Source organism: Caloenas nicobarica, chromosome Z, assembly GCF_036013445.1.
Source record: "Caloenas nicobarica isolate bCalNic1 chromosome Z, bCalNic1.hap1, whole genome shotgun sequence".
Taxonomy (NCBI): domain Eukaryota; kingdom Metazoa; phylum Chordata; class Aves; order Columbiformes; family Columbidae; genus Caloenas; species Caloenas nicobarica.
Genome location: NC_088284.1, coordinates 33382367 through 33397699, shown reverse-complemented (window position 1 = coordinate 33397699; position 15333 = coordinate 33382367). Strand labels below are relative to the sequence as shown.

General features: G+C 38.1%; 1 protein-coding gene across 2 annotated transcripts in view; it reads left to right on the top strand.

Moving 5' to 3' along the window:
* Positions 1-15333, top strand: part of SNCAIP (synuclein alpha interacting protein) — a 91287-nt gene that overhangs the window by 28429 nt on the left and 47525 nt on the right. For both annotated transcript variants that reach the window (XM_065656373.1, XM_065656374.1), the window contains exon 2: positions 8659-8761. In XM_065656373.1, coding sequence (XP_065512445.1) covers positions 8705-8761 — 57 coding nt within the window. In that variant the 5' untranslated portion in view covers positions 8659-8704. The remainder of the gene's footprint in view (positions 1-8658; positions 8762-15333) is intronic.

The window sequence follows — 15333 nt, the reverse complement described above, 5'->3', positions numbered from 1 at the left end:
TAATATTATTTAGAATTATTATATTAAGTATTAATTATTTTGATAATTAACTATATAAATAATTATCAATTGATTATAATTAATTATATTAGTTTTTTAGAATTATTATACATTCATTGTGCTAAAAAAAACCCCAACAAACATGAGGAATTGTGTCTTAATAAGCATACTTTATCTTCACTCTGTGCATCCTGACATAGGTGTTATTTACAAAATACATAGTGTCAGTCATAGTATTTGTTAAAAATACTTGATGTTAAAATACCTCAAGTTGTGATGAATTTTCCATGCAATTCGTGGGGGTAAAAGAGTAGGTAAACCATACACTAATACCTACCTCCACATGACTTCTTTGAAATCAGCTCTCTTAAAACTCCATAGGATTGCTTTATATCCAAGTAATATAGATGAATGTGTGATCTTGAGGTATAAGCAGATGACTAGGAGAAGTTTGATTATGTTTGGCCAGAAAAAAAAAATACATTCATTCTAATCTAAAAGCAGTCCTGAATGTGCATTGACTTAATTAGGAACAGAACTGGGCTCAGTATTTTTGCCTCTTCAGTGCTGCGGATGGATTGTTTCTGCACGTCTGGAATGCAGAGTTTTCCTGATGCAGAGGTTTCCTGAAATTAAATTTTAAAAATAACATCTTCTGGTCTTGGAAAATCGTTGTACTTTGCTGCATTCTGTCTTCCTGTCCTATCAGTGTAGCTTGTGCACTGATAGTACTTGTGTGGTGATTAAAAGCAGTGCTTTTATTTTTACTTGTTTTAGAATTATCATACTATTATGAATTGCTGCTGTGAACTTTTAAACTCAGGAAAACTTCTGAATAAATGTGATAAGGGATAAGGTAATCCTGGTTTCAGAATTCATTCCTTCCCTGAAATAAATCACATCATTTTTCAGCCTCACTGTAAACTTTTTTTTAAAAATAAATTGTTATTTACAATTAATCTGTACTCTTTAAAATCTCTCCCTGCTCCTATTAAGCCTTCTCTTTTTATTTTTATATTTTAAATTTGGCTGGACAGATAATTTCCTTTGCAAGATATGTTCTTCTTGGCTTACACAGAAGGAAGAAAAGTAAATAAAACAAACTAGTAGAAGGGAGGTGCTCAGTCAGTAAGAGACAATCCAGACACTGAGCATGACAAGTAATAGAAAAAATATCATTTCGCATAATTAGAAAAAATATTTTGAGAGCCCTACAAGGTAACAAAAATTGTTTGCACAATGCACTTCAGACTGTATCATAATAGCACAAACCATTATATGACTTAAAAGTGCCAATGTAGTCTAACCATATGTCAGGTTGTCATTTTATTTGAATGCATGAAGCTAAGTGGTATGCTGGAAAAGCAAATGAACCTCCATTTGAGCTGTAGTGTCGGTCTTTATATTCTGAAAGTCACGTGCTTGAATATTTATTGATTATATCCAAGTAATTTCCCCCTTGGAGATAATGAAGATAATGTAAATATTAATTAGAAGCTGGGGTCTTCTAAAAGTGCATGTATGTATAGTATTAAAGTATTGGTCACAACTAGATGATCATTATAGGTCCCTTCCAACTGAAATATTCTATTCTATTCTATTCTATTCTATTCTATTCTATTCTATTCTATTCTATTCTATTCTATTCTATTCTATTCTATTCTATTCTATTCTATCCTATCCTATCCTATCCTATCCTATCCTATCCTATCCTATCCTATCCTATTCTTTCCTATTCTATCCTATTCTATTCCATCCTATTCCATCCTATTCCATCCTATTCCATCCTATTCCATCCTATTCCATTCTATTCTATTCTATTCTATTCTGAAACTGCAAGCTTTCTATGTCTTTAGTGCTTTCTGCTGTGTTCTGCATTTATCACTTGTGGAGGTGCCATCTCTATTTGGTGAACAGAGATTTTCAGTTGTCCTGGGGTTCTCTTGCAATGTTTCAAATATGACCTTTTACAGAGTCCATTGCAGTGTATTCACATCATATTTATTATTTAATTGGATTACTCCTGTACCACGGAACTTTGTTAATAGACAAGGACACAGGCTATGCGAAAAGCCAGGCAAATGTAGAGTGACTGCACAATACCTGTCTCAAAGAACGTGTAGTCTTTAATATGAGACAACACACAGCTATGCATTGGGGAGCATAAGAAACAGTAAGAGGTGTGATAGCTGGAGAGGCAGTGGTGTTAGCCCAGACTAGCTTTGATAGGACCCAGTGTCCAAGATTTCTTGTTTTCATTCAGTAGCGCAGCTCCTGCATCCCCTAATTTGGCAGTGGTCCTGAACATACTGTAGTGCTTTCATTATACTGTGTAGTGAACAGGTTTCCAAGACCAAATTAATTTTTGGTAGAACTTCACTGTTACAATGGAATAAGAGGATGGAGGAACTGAATTCAAAGTTCTGGATATTACCTATTGCTGACAGAAGGAATGCCTTCCTGAACTGCAGGTTTTGATTTGGTGCAGGGCTTTTCACTGCATGCTAAATACAATTAAAATAATGAAACACTGCACTGTTCTGTTTGTTTGGAAGTGAAGAAACTTGGTTTTATGCTCTTAGTATTTCTTAATGTTAGGGAATAAAGTTCAGACACTTATCAGATTTCAAGCGTTACTTAAAACACATACTGTGTGTTTAAATTAAAGATGTAAAGTCTTTCCTTTCTGCCCATGAATCTTGTTCATTTTGAGTGTCTATAGCCTCTGATGCTTAGGAAAGGGAGGTGTGTATATTTTGCTATCTCAGACCTATAACTGCAAAACGTAACCTTATCCCCTAATTAAAAAGCAACTGTCATGGCATTCTGGTATTTAAACTAAGTCTTTATTATTAACTGTGCTTAATGAAACAGCCTTTTGTCAACCACTATGGAAGTATTTACATCTGATTTGCTTTATGTTTAGTTGAAAGTTTAAGTAAATCACCAAATATTTTGGTATAGTAGTTCTGAGATGTAGAAAATAAAATCTCATGTGCCTTTAGCAGGATTTCTTATAGTTACCACTGAAGTAAACATTTAATTGATGGTGGATCTTTTAATCATCATTTATTCTTGTTATTTCTGTATCCATAAATAGTTAAAATGATGCATTCTCAATTAGTTGTTTTGGTTTGGCTCAATAAAGGACATTTCCCTTGTGCTCAGTCTTGCATTTATTTAGTCTTTCACATGTAGCACTGAGACTGTTTTTGGCTCAGGTACTGGATCACATTCCTTTCTGAAGCTACTGAATTCACTACAACGTTGTTGCAAAGGGGTCACTGTGAATCAGTTATGCTTTTTACTCCATAGTTTTCCATTGAGCAGACAGAACAAGAAACTGAACCAGATGCTTGCTTGCTTACTTTCTACCTGCTTTAGCAGTCAATTCATTCTCTTGGTTAATTGGCAGAGAGAAAATGTTCACCTGTATGGCCTTATTCTTGCCTTATGTGCATTAGTGTGGACAAGGTGATGGCCATTGGCTTCACAAGACAAAGTCAGTGGCATTCCTGCCATTCCCATATTGAGTCTTCTCCATCCTCAAAAGGCACACCAGCCCCTAGTGACTCTGTTGGTGTGACTGTTTTTTGGCGTTGTGTGGTGATAGAAATCCAAGGTTTGATCTAGCTTTAAAAAGAAATCTCTGAACAAGCATTTCACCTGTAGGTAATTCATGCCATCTAGTCTAGAGTGAAGTTTTAGTGTTTGCAGAAAATGATGGATTTGTTCTCTGTATCTAATACTTCACTGCCCTTTTTTTTTCTTTATGAGAATTTTACTAGGAATTGTTTTATTTGCCCTTCTTTTTTTCCTCATTCACCTAGTTGTATTGAATGTTTGTAATGGGATTTTAGTTCAGACAACCAGTTTCAGCTGAGAAGAACAACAATGAGGAAAATCTATGTTTTGGAATAAGGATGGTTGTTGTTTGAAAAGGAGAAGGACGATTTTTTTTTTCTTTAATCTCTGTTCAGTATCTGTTGCAGTGCAACATATACAATGTTGCTATACTAATACTAGTATTACTGCATTTCTTTCTCTGCGGTGACGTTTATCTGGATGATTTCTCCTGGTAGAATTTTTTAATAAAACTACAAAAATCCACTTTTTCTTGAGCACATATGGTTGATGTTTATGTGATTTTCTTGTTTTAGCTGTGAATTCTGAGAGCAGACAGAATTTCTTCTACCTGTATAAAACGTATGTGTGTGTGTACATGTCTCTCTGCAAGCCAAATTGCCAGACAAGAAATACTGGGGTTTGGGTTAAAGTTTTGTGAAATATTTAATGACTAGCTTCCAAAATACAATTAGGAAAACTGATCAGTTAAATGTCAGACACTTCTGTTGGCAGGCTAGAGGCAGTAATCTGTATTGCTTTGGTGTTGGTGCTGAAAATAAATTATTCATCTCATGTGATCCATTGCTTGCAGTTACAACTTTGGTTGTAATTATTTTACCTTGAATTTGACCAGTTGTGCTTATGATATGTTTATGAATGCTATTCAGATTGTTTATATTTCTGGTAGTAGTCTGGATTCAGCCATTGCAAAGGTTTCAAAATGGTCACTACTCTGAATACTATCCTTACCATATGGTTTGCATTATACATGGTGCAGTTCTACTATGTTAAATTGTGTCCAAAAAGTGCACCTCTTGAATCAGACTCTAAGTATAGTCATGGGAAATCTTATTTAGTCATAGTGTTTGTCCTGAGTTGATGTCCAGTTTTACCTCATCAAGATAAAAATGAAAATTGTATAATAAACAGTATGTGTGAGTCTCTTGCCCTTTCTGTACGTATAGCTGAACACCATCTTCAGAAAGAGAAGTTTTCCATAGAGAAAATGTGTTTGCTTTGGTTACCAACTTGCTCTTCAGCATTTGTGTGTTTTGTAGTCTTTATGTTTTGAGAAGACGGAAGACCGCATTTTGGGGAAGTAATGTTGCAAGACTGGGGACTGGCATGATGAGTTTTGTACATCTCTAGGTGAAATGCAGTCCTTTCATCAGCTGTGGGTGGATGCAGCATTTTTTTGCCTCAATGGCTTCTTGCGGTTTAGAATTTAAAAAGAGGTTTGAAAGGCTGAGATAGTTTAGTTCTAAAATCTTGAGATATGTGGTGACCAGGAATAGAAGTTCTTTTATTAAAGCTATGGAGTTTTTTTACCTGAATAAATCAGTTTTAATGCAAAATAAAATTGTTAGGTCAGTTCTTGATTCTGGCTTACTATGCGGCACGTTTAGAGTAGCTTTAGCTATCTCTCCTATTGATTTTTAAACATACTGGGTGAGGGGTTTTTTAATCCATTTAATTCTAGTGAAAAACTGAAATTCAGAGAAGCTTTAGTTTGCTTTTAGGCTATTTGTACATGATATGGTCCATATATGTCTTTAACCTTTAAACTTCATATTTTAATTCTCATTAATTTATATTTCAATTTGCATTCTTACTTCATACATGTATCACCTCATGGAGTGATACTGGGTAGATTCCACAGTCCTGTAAATTGCGTAGGACAGTACATTCACAATTGGCATTTATCTTCTTTCTAAAACTGAATTAATAATTTTTTATAAGCTGGAATCAATAGTCACAGTGATAAATTGACAGCTAGTCTTTACCTCTGTGGAGGGATGCTGTGATGTGTTGACCTTGGCTGGCTGTCAGATAGGTGCCCACCCAGCCACTTTCTCATTCCCCCTCCTGAACAGGACAAGGAAAGAAAATAAGGTTGAAAAGTTTATGGATTGGGATCAAGATAGGGAGGTCACTCACCAGTTACCATCATAGGCAAAACAGAGTCAGCCTCGAGAAAATTAATTTAATTTATTGCCAATTTAGAATATAGTAGGATAGTTAAGAAAAACAAATAAACAAACAAAATGACAAAAACTAAAACACTTTCTTCCCACTCCATCCTTCCCAGGTTCAACTTCATTGCTTTGTTCTCACCTGCTCTGCCTCCTCTCTGTGCAGCACAGGGGGACAGGAAATGTGGCTTGTGGTCAGTTCATCACATGTTATCTCTGCTGCTCCTTCCTTCTCACATGCTTTCCCACTCCAGCATGGGGTCCCACCTACAGGATACAATCTTTCATTAACATCTCCAATGTGAGTCCTTCCCACAGGCCGCCGTTCTTCACAAACTGCTCCAGTGTGGGTCCCTTTCAGGGGGCACAGCCCTTCAGGAACAGACTGCTCCAGCCTGGGTCCCCCATGGGGTCACAAATCCTGGCAGCAAACCTGCTCCAGCCTGAGCTCCTCTCTCCATGGGGCCACAGCTCCTGCCAGGAGCCTGCTCCAGCATGAGTTTTCCACAAAGTCATAACCTCCTTTGGGCATCCATGTGCTCTGGTGTGGGGTCCTCGCCAGGCTGCAGGTGGGCATCTGCTCCACCTTGGACCTCCATGGGCTGCAGGGGACAGCTGGCGTCACCATGGTCTGCACGGGAATCTCTGCTCAGCCTCCTGGAGCACTTCCTGCCCCTCCTTCTGCACTTACCTGGGTGTCTGCAGGGCTGTTCATCACACATATTCTCAGTCCTCTCTCCAGATGAAGTTACTGTTGTGCAGGTTTTTTTTCTCTTTATTAACGATGTTGTCCCAGAGGCGCACCCACTGTCGGTGATTACCTCGCCCTTGGCCAGTGGTGGGTCCGTCTTGGAGCCAGCTGGCATTGGCTCTGTCAGACACAGGGGAAGCTTCTAGCTCCTTCTCAAAGAAGCCACCCTTGTAGCACCCCCACTACCAAAACCTTGCCATGCAAACTCAATGCAGTGACAGTACCCTTTGCCTCAAGTAAGCTGTAATGTCAACCAAATGCAACACATTAAAGCATAAACCTTAAAAAAAGTATTCTGAAACACATGTTTCTATTAAGAAAGCAAAAGCTGTTATGTGGTAAAGAATCTGTAGGCATGAATGTGTCATGCCTCTTCACAACAACTAATTCTTTTCATTCCATTCCTCTAAGAATAAATATAGCATTTGGGACTTCTGCAAAATGAAAAGCTTCCGATTAGTTTCACATTATAGCCACTTCTGTTTCCTTATTACAAGTTGAACTGAGGGCTTTATACTGTTTTTACCTCTTCGTAGCCATCTCCTTTCTCACTGCTTCACTCAAGTCTAGCAGCCACAGTGAGACCTAATTATAGGTAGCTGAGGTTGTTCTTACGTGCTGCTTTCCCCTCCAGTTTCTCTTTCCCAGGAGTTTCTTCCTTCTCATATTGCAAGGAGCAGAAATATTGTAATACATTAAAGAAAACTCATGCACATTTTTTTTCATTTAAAGAAAACTACGCTGAATAGTCCTTTACCTTCAATAACTTGACAAGAAATAAAGTTTGCTTTTCCAGCTCTTTCAGCTTGAAAGTGTAGATTTGCCTCCTAGTTCCTCTTCTAATAACTTTTCAAGAACAGGTGTCTTAAGATCAGCTTTGTGCTTGAGTGAGTTGCTATGAAGGAGATTAATGACCATGTTTTTGTTTGCCAATAAGTTTAATACCTGCAGAAAAGCATTTTCTTCAAACCCTTTATACTAGGACATTCCTAATGGCATATGAATGTTTCACACAATGATTTTATTTAGACCTACACGGCTGACTTCATAAATATATTTCTTGGCAGTTGTCATATTAATACACTGGACTTGTATTATTTTTTTTCCTCAGGCATTTCCTTTTGTTATTTACGAGTACTAGAGGGACTTAATTTGCTTCCATAATAATATTTAACACTTATGTAGTGCCTCACATTATTTAAAAAAAGCATTATCACTTTTCTTTTTCAGCTTGTTTAAAATAGCTTCCTTTTCCACTTTTACTTCTGCTGTACTTGTCTGTAGGGATAATGCAGACCTTCGTGCTAGTTAGGATTAAGAAAGCAATGAGAGTTTGTCTTTGAGCTTCTGATTGTTTAAGCTCCAGTTTATTCAGAACTACATATTGAATTTTCCAGCCGAATTTCTTTCTTGGCAAGAGAGCTTTCTCTTCTTTTTCCCTTGCTGTGAGAAAATGGCTAAGTACTCTGATAATCTTTGCACATAGATATAATTCTAGTTTTGCCTTGTTGCTGTTTTGGGGGAAGTGCACTTAAAGGCTGGGGAGAGATAAATCATTCATCTGTAAAGCACTGACTGCATTGTGTGTTGGTCTGCCTGTACAGAGAAGGGGAGACAAAATGCGATAGGATTTTTTTTTCTGTGCACAGCATGATTCTCAGTTCTTTTCTGCCTTGTTGAGCAGAGGAAAACTATAGTACCAGAAGTTGCGCTGTTCAGACTAGTAAAGTGATAGCATCCTTAAGAGAAGATAGGTTATTAGCGCAGCTGTGGTTGCAGGGTCATGAGGGTGCTCAGCAGCTTAGGTCTTTAGACCTGTATTGAACTTCCGGAAGGACTGAGTGATGTTGAATCAAGTATTTTTGACTTCCAGTTCAAGTACCACTAAGCTATTCTCCCTAAAAATTGAAATGGCTTCTTCATGATATGCAGAGTAGAGATGGCAAATCGTATTTAGATGTTAGGATTAAGTTATGAAAAACTTCACTGTACAAGTTAAATGTTTTCAGTAATCTAACTACTGTATTTGTCCATTTCTGTGTGGTTTTGACTCTTTAGTAGATAACACATTTATCTTTTCTTAATTAGGTTTTTACTACAGTGTTGACTTACCCAAAATGTCAATAGAAGAATAATGGAAGCCCCTGAATACCTTGATTTGGATGAAATAGATTTTAGTGATGATATATCGGTAAGTACAAGTCTTATTCTATTTGTTCAAGTTGAGAATACCTTAGATATCTCAATCCTGATACAACAAACAACACTATTGTTAGAAGCCACACTCCTTTTTACCTCACGTATAGGAATGTTTAAATAGATTGAATCTAGAATAAAATAAAGTGTTTTATAGATATAATCTCTAATAAGCTTGGTTTCATCTGCTTCAGGTAGTTAAAATAACTTGCAAATCAAATTAATGAATGAGTTTTATTTCTGGGTTGCTTAACTACTCTATTGTCTTGAATGAATTATATGCTCTCTGATGCTAGCTTTAGACACCAAAATGATAAGTTTACCTTTTTTTTTAGTTGAACGTATTTCAGTTGTAAAAACCCTCGTGCCTCTCTCACCTCTGAATTGTTCCTTTTTCATGGAAGTAGTAACTCTGCCCTTTCCAGCCATATCCAAATACAACAAGATTTTGTCAATAGGTGTGTTGTAGCTACCTGTGACATAGTCAAGTACAGAAAGAGATGGAAAAAATTCCAGGGGTTCATAGACCACTGATCCTTAGTGTCACAGCTGAAACAATTCCACCTGTAATTGCAAGCAAGAATGCTGGTCATCTACATTGTCAGTGGTTCTTAAAGGAAGCACTGATGCAGTATATTCTGTTACTCATAATAATACTCCTACTGCCAGTGTTTCTGCTTTTTGTGCAATGAAGTTGCTAATAAGTTAAATGTCTGATTAACAATGGACTTGAATACATAAATTAAATCCACTATAAGAAAATTATTAATTCAGTTTTCAGATCAAAGGAAGTGTGCCACCATCTCCTTCCACTTTTTTTCATAATTTTATAGTTGTTTTTTGTTTGGTTGGGGTTTTTTGTTTTTTTATTTGTTTTTTTGTTTGGTTTTTACAAAAGTCTTGGTTTTCCACTTAGCAATTGGGACTTCGATTCATTTTAAAACATTCCAGATGCTTTATTTGCAGAAAGATTCCCTTTGGAGAGGATTTTATTTTTACTTATTGTAACACTGAATTTTTATTAAAGAAGAGTATGGCAAATGCCCAAAAAATTACAAGACAATGAGCCAATCTTGTGTGAATACCTAATTCTGGGCAACTTTCTTTTTATTACAGTTATATGAGTTATATGCCAGATCGTGTCCTGGTATCTGTTTCTATACTCAGTTTTGTAAAACTGTAAAACATAATAGATGTAACCTCTCCATGTCTCTCCCATTGTGGCTGTTGCTGCATACTGGTGGGTTAGGTTACTCACTTTTCCGCTGAACAGCTCAAGCTGCCTGTTTTAATAGGCTGTTCTTTCACTGGATGCTGAACCTTGAATAAAAAAAAACCAGCACAAATTATAGAGGTAGCAGTTTTACTTCCTGCTTTAGCAGGTAAGAAAACAAAGGATCTGTTGCCAGGATCCACATTAACAAGCGAATTCATGGTCATTCTACTGCTCTACTTGTATCTCACCATATACAATTTAGAGATACCTGACCTTCACATTTTATCATTAGCCTCCCATGGAAAGAGTAACTGCACAGCATCGGCGTTAGCAATTTATATTGTTTCTGTTAGCCCTCTGGTTCTAATCTAATGCAGAAAAGTACTGACTAAAAATAATGACAGCAAGAAGGCTGTTAAAATGAAGCAGTTATAAATGTTCCTGAGTTAGAAAGTCACTGTGTATAGTCCAGACTGCTGTAGATATTTCAACCAAAATGACGAAAATGTAATAGACATAGAAAACAGACAGGTATTTGTTTTGAAAGGCAAACAGATACTTGAGTAGCTTTGGTTTCTTTTTTTTTTCTTTTTTCTTTTCCCCCTTGATGTTGTATTTGTACATAAGAAAATGAGACTGTCCATTTCTCCAGAATCACAGACTCATAGAATGGTTTTCGTTGAAAGGGACCTTCAGAGGTCGTCTAGTTCCAACTCCCTTGCTGTGGGCAGGGATATCTTTCACTAAATCAGGTTGCTCAAAGCCCTATTGTGCTGGGGTGGCCTTGGCTGGCTGACAGGTGCCCACCAAGCTGCTCTATCATTCCCCCTCCATCAACAAGATAGAGAGAAAAATATGGCAAAAAGCTCACGCGTCAAGATGAGGATGGGGAGATCACTCACCCATTACTGTCACAGGTCAAACGGACTAGACTTGGGGATATTAATTTAATTTATTGCCAATCAAATAGTATAGGATAATGAGAAATAAGAACAAATCTAAAAACACCTTCCCCCCACCCCTCCCTTCTTCCCAGCCTTAACTTCACTGCTGACTTTTCTACCTCCCTGCACCAATGAGCACATGGGAGACAGGGCGAAGGGGGGCTGTGGTCAGTTCATAATGCTTCATCTCTGCTGCTCCTTCCTCCTCACACTGTTTTCCTGCTCCAGCGTGGGGTCTCTCCCACCGGTTACAGTCCTTCACAAACTTCCCCAGAGTGGATCCTTCCTGTGGGCTGCAGTTCTTCAAGAATTTCTCCAGCATGAGTCTCTTCCACTGTGTGCAGTCCTTCAGGAATAGACTGCTCCAGTGTAAGTACCTCATGGGGTCACAGGTCCTGCCAGCAAAGCTGCTCCATTGTGGGCTCCTCTATCCACAAGGCCACAGTCCTGCCAGAGGACTGCTCCAGCATGGGTTCTCCACAAGGTCACAGCTTCCTCCCTGCTGTCACATATCCACCTGCTCTGACGTGAGATCCTTCATGAGCTGCAGAGTTGATATCTGCTTCACCGTAGTCTTTTCCATGGGCTTCAGAGGAATATCTACTCCAATACCTGGAGCATCTCCTCCTCCTTTTTCAATGACCTTGATATCTGCACGGTTGTTTCTCTCACATGTTCTCACTCCCCTCTCACAAGTGATGTTGTGCAGTGGTTTTTGCCCTGTCTTAATTATGTTATCTCAGAGACACTACCAATATTATTGATAGGCTCAGCTTTGGCCAGATAGGGGTCTATCTTGGGGCCAGCTGGAACCAGTTCTGTCCTGCATGGAGGCAGCTCTTGGTGTCTTTTCACAGAAGCCACTGCTGCAGTCTGTCCCCCACTGGTTTGCCACATAAACCCAATCATCAATGATGGGCATCCATCACTTCCCTATGCAAACTGTTCCAGAGTCTCACCACACTCATTGTAAAAATTTTCTTCTTTATATTCAGTTTGAACTGACCCTCTTTCAGTTGCCTTTTGTCCTGTCACTACAAGCCCTGATAAAGTGTCTTTCTTATAAACCCCACTCATGTACTGAAAGGCTGCAAGAAGGTTTCCCTGCAGATTTCTTTTCTCTAGGCTGAACAACCCCAACTCTCTCAGCCTTTCTTCATGGCACAAGTGTTCTAGTCCTCTGACCGTTTTCTGCACCCACTCAGCAGATCAATGTTTTGCTCGTACTGAGGGCCCCAGACCTGCATGCAATACTTCGGGTGAGGTCTCCCAGGAGTGGGGTGAAGGGGGAGGATCACCTCCCTCACCTTGCTGGCCATACTTCTTTTTCTGCAGCCCAAGATACAATTGGCATTCTGGTCTGTAAGTGCATGTTGGCAGCTTCCTGTCCAATTTTTCATCTTACCAGGATCCCCAAGTCTTTCTGTGCAGGGCTGCTCCCAGTCCTCAAGTCTGTACTTATACTGGCAGTTGCCCTGACCCAGCTGCAGGACGTTGGTCCTGTTGAACTTCATGAGGTTTGCATGGGACCATTCCTCAAGCCTGTCAAGGTCTGTCTGGATAGCATCCCTGGAATGCAAATAAGATGCTTGTTTTGCAAACTAAGATGGTATGATTCCACATACATCTGGTATAGTATATTTCAGTGTAGTTTAGACAGCAGAATGGGTTTCTGGGACTCTTGTTTACATTAAACAAAAATAATATTTTGTCTGCCATGAAGTTAAGCAACCAAGCTGAATATTAGTATTTTCATTTATTTCTTAATGAATAACTATTCATGGAAAGCAAGAAAAAGAAATTACAACCTTTAAGTTGCATTAAAAAATAGATACACTATAAAATTAAAAGTATGCTTTAAACTTTCCCTTTTTTCCTATTAGTACTCTTGATTTTGCCCATAAATTTATTTGTGCTTGTAGGTTGTATGCTATTGCTATGGTTACCTGAAGGTTTCCCAATCCTTTGATTAGAACAAAGGATTTCTATTGCACTGGCAAATCGTGCACATTGAAACTATTTTATTTCTTGGTTTACACAAATAATACCAAATGACCCAGCTGTAACCAGATCTCCTGGTGCTAGATATTTGTAAACAATTTGGGACTGAGTAAAGAGATTATTGCTTTGATTACTCAAACAGCTCTCTATGAATAAAAGCCTGGCTCAGTGGTGCCACTGCAGGACTGGGCCTAATTTGAAAGTTTGTGAAATGTGAATGCAGTAAGTGAATTCAAACATAAAATTAAGCAGCTGTTAAATTGCCAGGTATTTTGAACCAGCTTGTAAACCTTCTTCATGTCAATCCCCACCTGGCAGGGCAGGTGTAAACTATGTGTGGTCAGGAGTGTGGCTGATCTCCTGGTCTCCAATTTACTAGGCACAGGGCACCTCTTGAGCCTGCTGTCACTTTTCCTTTGCTTCTGAAAAACCAGGGTCACCCCTCAGGCTCACACAGGTGTACAGACAACACACAGCCAGACCTTGCCTGCTCAATGACCAGGACTTCAGGGCTCAGCATGGAGGGTCCTACATAGCATAGGCACAGTCACCAGCTGCAATGGGTTCATTTATTTCCCACCTAGCTGATGAACTCATTGATAATTCTCTTTTTTCCCCCCTTTCTCCCTTTTCAGAATAAACCAAAATGCATTAATTCAAAGTCTGAAGTGCAGTTTTAAATCACAAATGTCTTGTATGATGAGGGAGGTTCTGTTTTCCCCTGAATTAAGAGTGTCTGTTGAAGAAAATTGGGAATATCATGCGTTTGCATGGAATACATATTATTGCTTCTTGTCTCTTGTTTGCTGTTGATACTGTTCTTCCATCTTACAAAGTTCTTAAGGGGTTTCCTGAAATTCACTATTTCAGTTTTGACATAAGCATGACTTAAATGCAGAAAAAGAACCCAAACCCCAAACAGTAATCAAAAATGCCATTACATGCTTTATCCTGGGGAGCAGCCCTTAGTTTTATTACTGAATTCCACTTATCAACTACAACATACTTTGATTAAATACCAAAGATCACAGTAAGCAGTGACTAACGAAGCGACCTTATGTGCTTAGCTCTCATATTGTCACTTATGGCTTTGGGCATGGCCTTCAACACTGGTTGACTTGGTTACTCTGATGATGAAATGTGATAAATGAAGTTTAATTTTGTATGTAAAATAATTTAAAATTATTAAATGAAAAATGCAAAATAATTAATTTTAAATGCCATTGAATACACTTTAAGTCTAATACTCTGTTCCAGGGAAGGGTTGCAATCTCAACCTCTTTTGCCCTCTGTGTGTCCCTCTGTGATACCACTAGTAACCTTGAAATTTTTAGTTGAAGAACAGCTGACAAGCATTACTAATGATCAGAGCTAGAGTATGAGAGAAAGTAGTTCTAGAGGGAAGAGCTGGCAATGAATTGTGCTTATGGTTGTGAAAGGCCCCCTTTAAAGAGTAATTTTATTTGCTTCCTGGACCAAAAACGAGTTGTCCACGTCTTGACCACAAAATACAGATGGTAAAAATGTAAATGCGCAGAAGTCTTTTGGAGGAAATCTGTTAATGAAATCAGATCAATATAATTAAAATGTATAATCAAATTTCTAACATTTAGTAGATTTTTGGTGGTGGGAGGTAGTAACTGAATACATTTTAGTGCAATGTTGAAACAGAAAGAAAATCTATTCTTCCATGAAAGAACAGGGGAAAAAAAAAAAAAAAAGAAAAATTACTTTCTGTTTTTGAGGTTGCCTGACAAAACACATACCAGTGGAATACAAAAGGCCTCATTCTAATTGAATTACAAACTGTGTAATAGTTTAAACTGCACCAGCTGGTCATATGAAGCTACCATATTCCTTGGAGACATGTTACTTGGACTCTCTTAAGAATCTTACTAGACCAGCTCAGCGTTGCCTTCTGAGTCTTTGGGCTGAAATAGCAAGACATATAGCTTAACAGTTCAATCTTTATTAAACAATAACTAACGTGAAAAAATGTTGGATACATGCACATGGTGTTTGTACAAGTACATGTTTAATGTGTCTTGATTTGTATTTAGTAGCATCTTTCGCCTTCTTCTGCTCTATGTTGCTTTAGGTTGTCACATCCTGGAGCAATCACAGCCTTATAGACAACCCCTTGTTTAATGGAGATCAGAGTCACTGTGTAGTTCCGTGGAGTGCTGCTACATATTTTAATTAATAAGTTCAGTGCTTATCCTGGGAGTACTTATGAGTGATTCTTGTTGTTGTTGACGTTTCTCAAAACATGTCTGAATCAGTTCAGCAAGGGAAAAAAGAAGGCATGGAAGGTTTTTGAGGCTTAATAGAGTAACTAAAATAACTTGAGCTCAACAGTCTTAAACTTGCACCAAAGAAGTAAATTACTTCTGCAGTTGGTCACAT